The sequence below is a fragment of the Chinchilla lanigera genome, unplaced genomic scaffold, assembly GCF_000276665.1.
Source record: "Chinchilla lanigera isolate Chin_1 unplaced genomic scaffold, ChiLan1.0 scaffold00075, whole genome shotgun sequence".
Taxonomy (NCBI): Eukaryota; Metazoa; Chordata; class Mammalia; order Rodentia; family Chinchillidae; genus Chinchilla; species Chinchilla lanigera.
In genome coordinates this window covers 1,013,445-1,022,941 of record NW_004955476.1, presented here as the reverse complement: position 1 = coordinate 1,022,941, position 9,497 = coordinate 1,013,445, and the positions used below count along the sequence as shown (strand labels likewise).

The 9,497-nt window shown below is 49.7% G+C and overlaps 1 protein-coding gene across 1 annotated transcript; it reads left to right on the top strand.

Moving 5' to 3' along the window:
* Positions 1-293: 293 nt before the first annotated feature.
* Positions 294-4,227, top strand: Dbx1 (developing brain homeobox 1). Its single transcript, XM_005401719.2, has 4 exons — positions 294-775; positions 1,367-1,468; positions 3,355-3,557; positions 3,856-4,227. Exons 1-4 carry the CDS (start codon positions 397-399, stop codon positions 4,225-4,227), a joined length of 1,056 nt encoding a protein of 351 aa, XP_005401776.1. The 5' UTR covers positions 294-396.
* Positions 4,228-9,497: the final 5,270 nt, after the last annotated feature.

Here is a 9,497-nt window from a genome sequence, read left to right as displayed (position 1 = left end):
TTGGGGGCGCACTGTATCGCGAAGAGGCGGTCGATATGCAGAATTGACGCGCGAGGGCCTTTGTTGGCGGCCCATTGTGCGGGCCATGCTTATGAAGACTAATCCAATCATAAATTGCACCTCTGCACCAATCAGAGGGCCCGGAGCCTCCAGCGAATGAAGCTTGAGTGGAGAACTTTGTTGAACTTCATTGTCAGAGCTGTCACTTTTCAAAGCGTTGTAGCGGGCGGGCCACTATAAAACCATCACCTCAACCGGAGGACCTCGGAGGACTCGCGGCCGCCCTAGAGGGATAGTTACTGGGAGAAGGGCACCGCGGGAGCGGGAGGGGAGGGAAGAGAGGCGTCCACCCTCGGCCGGCCGCTGGAAGCAGGGTCTTTTCCGCCCTCTCCGGCCATGATGTTCCCCGGGCTCCTCGCGCCCCCCGCCGGGTATCCGAGCCTCCTGCGGCCCACGCCCACCTTGACTCTGCCCCAGTCCCTGCAGTCGGCATTTTCCGGCCACTCTAGCTTCCTAGTGGAGGATCTGATCCGCATCAGCCGGCCCCCCGCCTACCTGCCCCGCAGCATGCCCCCTGCCAGCCTGTCGCCCCCCAGGCAGGGGGCCCCCGCGGCGGCCACCGACTCCGGGACCACCGACCTAGGTTCCCCAGGTACCCCGGGCACGGGCAGCCGGCGCGGCAGCTCTCCGCAGACTGCCATCTCCCCGGCCAGCGAGCCCACGTTTTTGAAGTTTGGGGTGAACGCCATCCTCTCCTCCTCGACGCCCAGAACAGGTAAGTGAAGGCAGAACGCAGACGCTTTCCCGACTTAGTTTTCTTTGAGCAGCAAGTGTCCTCGCGCTCATCAGTGCGCAGAGGCGGGGGAAGGCGGAGCCCCGACGTCGGGCAGCGAGAGCGTGATGTCCAGGCTGCTCCGGGAGGAAGAGCCGCCAGGGGCGCCCCACCCTCGGAATGAACTTGAACCGAGGGTCTCGAGGGCGCGCAGCTCTCCAGAGCCCCGCGGCTGAGCGCACGCCCCTCGGGTCTGCGTTTCCGCTCTCCCACTTCCCGTGGTTTCTCAACCCGAGACGATGCATTCATTGAATTAGCTAGTGCCGTGGCTCTGCCGATTTCTTCCTTCCCCACTCCCAGTCCTATCTGTCTCCTAGTGGCCGGGATGGAGATTAGGGGAGAGGGAGGAGGCGCAGAGGACTACTGGGGGGAGGAGCATTTCCGCGGACTAGACAGTGTTAGAAAGGTTCGGTTTGCTCTGTCAGTGCATTTGAAAGAGATGCCTTTGGAACCAGCCGAAGTGTCGATCCGATCCTGTATTCAATGTACAGCGCACTAATCCAGTACATAATCAAATTCTGTCCCCACCTTCAGAAACGTCCCCCGCCTTACTCCAGAACCTCCCGCCCAAGACGTTCGCCTTTCCCTACTTTGAAGGCTCCTTCCAACCTTTCATCAGATCCTCGTATTTCCCAGGTAGGTCTAAGTCCGTCTCCTGGCGAGCCCGCCGCGTAGCTCCCTGCCCTGAGCCGTATTTCTCCGTCCACCCCTCGGGGTTACGCTCTGGTTCAGAGGTTGCGAGGCGTACAACATTCACGAATCCGTCGCGCCAATTTGATGCCCTATTTAGCACAAGCAGTGACTGCTTGACACTTTGCACCAATTCCCTGCTCTACAAATTAGCAAGAATTGTCATGGTCCCAATTTGAGGCGGTTCCTTTCCCGGCGAGGAGCTGTTGGCATCCCTTCACGCCGCCGTTTTCCCACAGCGTCAGTGCGCTTGGCCACGATTCCCCACAAAGGTTTCAGCACCATGACCAATTGGTCAGCTCCTCCGGGCAGCCACACACAGACCGGCCCTCGCCCCTCCACGCCGCCGGGAGACACCTACCAGCCGGGGCTAATTTCTCTTTAAGACTCATTCAGGGCTTGGGCTTTTCACAAGACCACATGGGGTGCCCTCTTGTGTGGGATGCCAGGGGTCGCCCGGGGGGAGGAGGCCTAGATCCTTCTCTAACTCCCACTTTCTACTTCCTAACCCGATTTTCCGACCCCTTCTCATACCGCCCCCCCACACTGCCACTTCTTGCCATATCTTTTTAAAGAGTTTTGGGCTTGCAAGATAAGTAGCTGGAGCGGGTTGTGTCAAGGGTCGCAAGTGAAAGGAAGAACACCTTAAACCGGCTGCGCGAGGTTTTCGTCCTGTAATATCACCGGTCAGGAACTACTCAGCTGGTCCAAACTCCGAGGGAGAACGGAGAGCCCCTCCACAGAGAAGAGAGGCCCGGCGTGGTCGGTGGGGGAGGGGTAGAACGGGGCCCCCCTCTCAGATATCAGCCAAAGAAGTGGCACAGTTGATTTTTAAAAGGGGGACAGAGAACTCACCAACCCCCCCCCCCACGCCCATGCTCCTGGTGATCATGGAATTTGCTCCTTTTCTCCCTCACCCCAATGCACTAACAAAAACAACCCGAGCTTTATAAATAGCTTTTCATGTCCATTTAATGAGAACGATTGGAGCGAGAGAAGCCCCTGCCATCAGTATTCTCCCAATGGTCCTGGCCTGCAGTTGTGTTTAGTTTGAAAGTGTAAATCTCTTTTGTCCCAGTAATATATGGCTTTCGCTGCTTGTCCGCAGTCTTTTTCTGTTAGTTCATTACTACACAATTACCATTCACGCTTCATTAGAGTCTCTGTTTCTTTTTGTTTTGCTTTTTCTCTCCCTTAAAGCGAAACTCTCCCCCTTTTTACCATGCCAATACCCATTGGGAAGCGGGCAATGTGCTAATTAGCTGCCACTTTTCATGTATTCGGGCGAATTCTTTACGTTTTGTGGGGGAGGGGAGGAAAGATTAATATTAAAAAGATGAATACCGAGTAGATTAAAAAAAAAAAAAACTCAAAGCGGATTTTCCTCTTTCTCTCTCAAATCAGCAAAGTACCCCCTTTGCATTAAAAAAAAAAAAATGCAAAAGCCTCCAAGGTGATACGAGTTTGGGGCAGGGTCGAAGGAGTGGTCTCGGCTACTTTATTTTTACAGCTGATTTTTTTCTGTTGCTTTTTGAACGGGTCTGAGCAGGTTAGTTTCCCCGGGACCACTGAATGGAGAAAAGCAACAGGCGGTTGTCGGGGGCGGGTTTCATGGTTTTCCCTAATCCGGGTCTGCACGGCTGAAAGGCAAAGTTATTTGGGCGGAAAGCGCCTTTCACAGTCGCAGGTTGCAGGTTTGTGGCCCGTTCTAGAAAGGAGGGCTTTAAGGAGATGAAGGCATCCGCGAAGGAGAGGGGGCGCGGAAGCCCCGGGGGAGCCGCAGGGCGGAGGGGCCCGGAGCCTCCCACGCACCGCCTCCCTGCCGCCCGCAGCGTCCTCCAGCGTCGTGCCCATCCCGGGCACCTTCTCGTGGCCGCTGGCCGCCCGCGGGAAGCCGCGCCGCGGCATGCTGCGCCGCGCCGTGTTCTCCGACGTGCAGCGCAAGGCGCTGGAGAAAATGTTCCAGAAGCAGAAGTACATCAGCAAGCCCGACCGCAAGAAGTTGGCGGCCAAGCTGGGCCTGAAGGACTCGCAGGTGGGGGCAGGTGCCTCACAGCCCCGGGGGCGCGGGCCGCCTTCGCGGGTCCCATCGGGAGGGATGCTGAACCCGCCTGGGCCCATTGCGCAGAGGGGAAAACTGAGGCCAAGCGCAGGCTGCATGCTCACTTGGGCTGGGTGTCCGAGCGTAGGGTCAGGGAGGGGCGAGTCGAGCGGAAAAGGGGCAGCGCGGCAGAAATCACTTCTGTGGGTGCAGAGAGAGTGAGGGGCTGCGCCTTCCCCGTGCCCCGCACTCACCGGACCCCCGTGCTCCTCTTTTCCGCCCGGCTCCCCAGGTAAAGATCTGGTTCCAGAACCGACGCATGAAGTGGCGGAACTCCAAGGAGCGCGAACTCCTGTCCAGCGGAGGCTGCCGCGAGCAGACGCTGCCCACCAAACTCAATCCGCATCCGGACCTCAGCGACGTGGGCCAGAAGGGCCCCGCGGACGACGAGGACGACGAGGGGCGCCCCGGCAGCCCCCGGCCGCGCCTGGCCTTCCGCGCTTCCCCAGACCCCCGGCGCCCGCGCGAGCCCAGGCCTGCAGGGCCTCTGCGCGCCTCGCCCGCGCGCTCGGGCAGCCCCGGCAAACCTTCGGACTTCTCCGACTCGGAGGAGGAGGGCGAGGACGAGGAGGGCGAGGAGGAGGAGGAGATCACCGTGTCCTAGGAGCCCCTCTTTGCTCAGGCCTAATGCGCCGTGAGGTGGAAGACTGGGATCCTGTCCCCAGGCCTGGACGCTGCTGGGCCCGCCACAGCGCCGTCACTCCCCGCAAGGGCCACAGCCACACCCTTCCCACAGCCCTCTCCACAGCGACGTGGGCCTTGGTCTCAGCCTTAGCTCTTACCCGAGGACCGGTCTGTCCTGCTCCCTGCGGGTTACCGAAAACACTGTGGGGAGGGAGGTTCCCTTGCACCGCCACGACTGCGCTGCGAGCCCAGCCCGACATCCCCCAGGGCGGGAAATCTTAGGCAGGAGGAAACCGAATTAGGCGTCAAAGCACCAAGCACAACCAACTCCAAGCGCCCTGACTTCCTAGATCCTTTCCTCTCCCTGTGTCAGGCAGTCAGGGTCCTTCCCACAGCGGTTCCCTTAGAAAGCACAAAGGTTGCAAAACAGAATAAGCCTGTGCTTTTTGGTCTAAGGGAAATGCAAATATGAAGTCTTTTCTCTCCATACGTTCTCTGGGAGCAGCCAGTGCATTCTCCACTTAGGAGGAAGAGTCCTCTCTATTTCTGCTGGGGTTTTTTTTTTTTTTTGGTCTTGTGGGGGTTTTTTTTGGTGTTTTTTTTTTGTTTTTGTTTTTTTTGGTGTTTTGAGACAGGGTCTCACTATGTATTTCAGGCTGGTCTTGAACTCACTATGTAGCCCAGGCTGGCCTCAAACTCGTGGCAATCCTCCTGCTTCAGCCTCCCAAGTGCTGCATTACTGTGCCTGGCTGTTGTGTTTCAAAGCTTTTTCTTTTGAATTTCTACATGCATAATATATGCACCAAGCACTCCTCTGCCTTGTGTCCTTTGATTCTTTTGAGGGGAGGTGTCCCCTTGCTGCAAAGCCAGCAGTGGATACGATGTGGAAAAAGAGACTCCTGAGCCTCTTTGATATTTTCTTTTAACTGAATTCTGCTGTCTTTGCACAGCTTCAGGAACTGTACACTATTTTGTACATATGCTTTGTATGGATATTTTATACCAAGGTTATTGTGAATGAATACAAAGGATTGGCTAGATTTCTCTCCTCTCTCTTTTGCAATGGTCTTTAAACTTTTTTTTTAAAAAAAGTAGCCATTTAATTGCATAACTTATAAAGAAATATTTTGTATTTTTACCATGTACAGATTTTTATATATGTATATATGTATAAAATGAACACATGCCAAATAAAATGTAGAGTGAATACAGTGGTCATTAATCCGCAGGATGTGAGAGCCAAAAAGCAAACCAGTGTTGTCCAAGTACTGGGTTTTCCAAATATAAACGAAGGCTCAAGAGAGGGAAGCTTGTCCAAAGCCATCTAGCCAGTGGGTAGCCATGCTGGAAGCAGACATCTCTGACCTCGGCCCAGGGCCTGTTCTGCTTTCCTGTATCCTAAAATAACTATATTTGCTGTGTGACAAGATAGATAGCACCCAGAAAGTGGTACCAAAAAGTGCAGTTTGCGATTATCCTCCCTTTCTCTAAGACTGAAAGCACAGGCTAAGAAGAAATCAGTGTAGGTCAGGGTCGTGGCCAGGGTTCGTAGTGGTTTTCCCTTGTCTCTTTGAATGGACATTTCCCAGCCCCTGGGAAGCTTTGACATTGGTGGAGTCGTCCTTCACCTTTTGTGTATGACCAGGTTTTATCACGATGTCGCCTGCAGTCATGGAAGGGGAACCCTGATACAAACTCTTTGTATGTGAAATGAAAGCTCTGCACAGACTCGTTTTCAGCAGGAATGATTTATGCAACCAGCAACCTCAAGAGTAGAGAACTTCAGGTTACAATCTCCAAGAGGTCTGTTCTATTCTTTGAGAGACTGGTCTTTGCCACATCAGCCAGTCAAACCCATGTGATCCTAACTCACACTCCAAGAGTAAGAAAAAAACGTGTCGAGCTTCAATTTAGATAGTATGAATTATGGTGGAGGTGTTAATGTCTTCTACCTGAATGATTCCTCTTTTCATGAAAACTAAAAAGTCTCCTCTATGCTAAAGTCTGCAGCTGGGCTTGTTCCTGCCACTGGCGATTGCTGTTTTCCTTGAGGTTTATATGTGATCCTGAGAAACTGAAAGAATATTTTTTCTCATTATATTCATAGTGATGTTAACTCAAAAAATTTACACATTTCCTTAACCTATGGTAAACATTCAGTGTAAGTTCACTCAGGCCTTCCTGGCAGAGGGGACCCTTGGCTCTGAGTAACCAGCCTGTTTTCTGCTTCCCTCTGCCAGTGCTTGGGTATTCAGAGATCGAACTGACCCTGCCCTCAGCTTCACAGTAACCTCATGCTTTGCCAGTACAGCTGTCAGTTCTAACAGTCAAGAACTATTTTCAGGCATGGGTAAACATCTGGAGCCGAAGGACTCTGGAAACAACCCCAAGTTCATTGCAGCATTAGTCTCTGTAGTGAGGAGGAGAGAGGAACCCAAGTGTCCACCAGCAAATGAACGGATAACAAAGGTAGTGCTTACTCACAATGGAATATTATTCAACATTTATTGATTTAGTTAGTTAGTTTTTGGTACCAGGAATCGAACTCATGACCTCAGGCTTGCCAGGCAAGCGCTTATGCCTCTGAGCTATATCCCCGCCCCTATTCAACATTTAAAAAGGAGGAAATCTCGTCATGTGAATTTCCTTGTGGACATTATGCTCAGTCTTTGTCTTACAAAAAGGCAAATACTGTATGATTGCACTACGCAAGGGACCAAAATAGTCAAGCTCCAAAATGAGAATTATGGATTCCAGGGGCGGGCAGAGGGGAAAATGAAGAATTACCTTTCAATGAATGTAGAGCACCAACTCTGCAGGGTGAAAAAGCTCTCCAGATCTGTTGCACAGCAAAGTGAGTCTAGAAAAAACTACTCCATCATATACTTTAAAGTGGTTACAGTGGCAGGGCCGGTGAACTTTTATGCTACACTACATTATTTTTTAATTTTTAGAAAGCAAACTGGAAAAACAATTCATGTAAAAATCCAGCAACAGTCACAGTTATGGCAGGTGAGCAATATCATTGTAAAATAATGGAGAATCCAAGCAAGAAACAGTATAGGATATAAAGTATTTTTAAAATGTTAGCAAAAGTTAAGAAAAGCCAGGAAGAGAAAATACTCTGAAGATCTTTTAACGTGTGTGCTGCTCCTACATATTCAAGAAAAGGGAACCTATTGATGACTACTGAAGTCTCTCCCAGCTCCCTTGCCAAATCAGTTATTTTTCCAGTTCGCTTTCTAAAAATTGAAAAATTATTTAGTGCCGCATAAAAATACACAACACTGACCACTGTAGCCATTTTAAAGTATATGATGGAGTAGTTTTCCCTGGACTCGCACTGCTGTGTAGCAGATCTGGAGAACTTTTTCACCTTCCATTGGTCTAAACCAGCAATCCACAAATCTTGCTGTGAAACCCTCTATACTCATAGCCAGCACTGAAGGCCTAAACATTTTTTATTTCTGTATTTTTTTTAAAATCGATATTTACTGTAAAAAATTAAGAATAAAAAATGTTTAAATATTTGTTCATTAATCCATTTAAAACAACAAGAAATCCACTATATATCAATAAAATACCATACCAAAATAAGTTTAAGGAGCCGGATGTGCTGGTACATGTCTGTAATTCCAGCTACTTGGAGGCTGAGGCAGGAGGATTTTGAGTTTGTAGCTAGCCTGGGCAATTTGGGGAGACCCTACCCTGTCTCAAAAGATAAAAAAGGGCCGGGGAAGTAGTTCAGTCATCGAGCACTTGCCTAGAAGGTGCAGTGCCCTGGGTTCAGTCCCCACTACTAGCAAAAAAATGTACATATTACAAAGCAAAACAAAATCAGGGAGGAGAGTGTTTCACATTTGTGCAAATCTCTTTAGCGATTAGCTTAATAGAAAACAGATGGATTCTCTTCTGTCTGTGTTCAGGCAATCTATTTCAGTGTGAAGAAAAGGTGGCCATATATAAATATGCAATTCAGAAACAAATACTTGTACAACACTTTTAGATGACTGTGGCTGTTTTCTGATATAACAGCTAAACTTTACAACTGGTAGGATTCTTAAGGTTAGGTTAGATGCAATTTGTATCTTAAAAGGCAATCGGCGAGCTTTTCAACTCTGTTTCACTCCAACCCAGTGGTCTGTCTTGCCTCCAGAGGGCATGTTGTCCTGATGTGTGATTTTGGAGCACCAGGTGCTGCCCCTCCGGAAGGTATTGGTTTACTGCATTATGCAGATGTTCTAAATGTTGTGCCATAAAACATCACATTTATTAGTATTGCCACGCACCTCATCATGAGTCTTTAAATATTGAGAAACTATCAAGCTTATAGTAGCAATTGCAAGCCTTCCAAAGTTCAAGTTTATATTTTGAAAGCTCAAATTTTATGACTGAGGAAAATGCTTAGCTTTGTTTTGTGAGTAGCAAGCTCACTTCCTATATTTTTGAGAACATGTCTGTGATATACTCAACTCTGAGAAACCATGGTTTTCCTCTTTGTCTTTTTTTTTTTTTAAGGTAAAAATGGAGTTCCATGGTAGTGCACACCTATAATCCCAACACTCCAGGAGGCTGAGACAGGAGGATCACAAGTTCGAGCCCAGCCTGAGCAACTTGGTGACTTAGCAAGAAGACACTCTCAAAATTTCTAAACAGGGCTGAGGATGTAGCTTGGCATGAAGGCCCTGGGTTGAACACTGAGTACCACCAAAAGAAAAAAATGTATTTCCATGTAAAAATGGCTAATTCAGACAATGGCACAAATGCCTTTTCTTCACACAACCATCACACCTCAGAATGCAGCAGATGGCGTTTTTCACACTTCTCGTTTCCCTTACAGAACACGAAAAGGGTTGTATGCCACACACTCAAGGTTAAAACTGAATATTATTCCCAATTCTCACTTCCTCATCAAGCACATTTTCACGTGCAACTGGGCCTGGGTGGGTATGCCCGGGAGGGCCACGGAGAATATAACGACTGCTCAAAGCATTTGCCTTGATTTGTTTTTAGGTGTGTTAGCAATTTTACTGACTTATTTCTGCAATACATCCACGCAGTTGTTCCAAGATAAAACGTGAGCTTCCAAAAAGCACGAAACACTTTAGATATGTTAGCACCGCTTGTGTTTGCTGTCCGTCATTCACCCTGAACAGGCCCTTCTCTGATGATTATTTGGTGCAAATGCTGAACGGATACAAGCAGAGCAGGAAGTCCAGGCTCTGTGTCTGTGCAACCATTTTCAAAAAC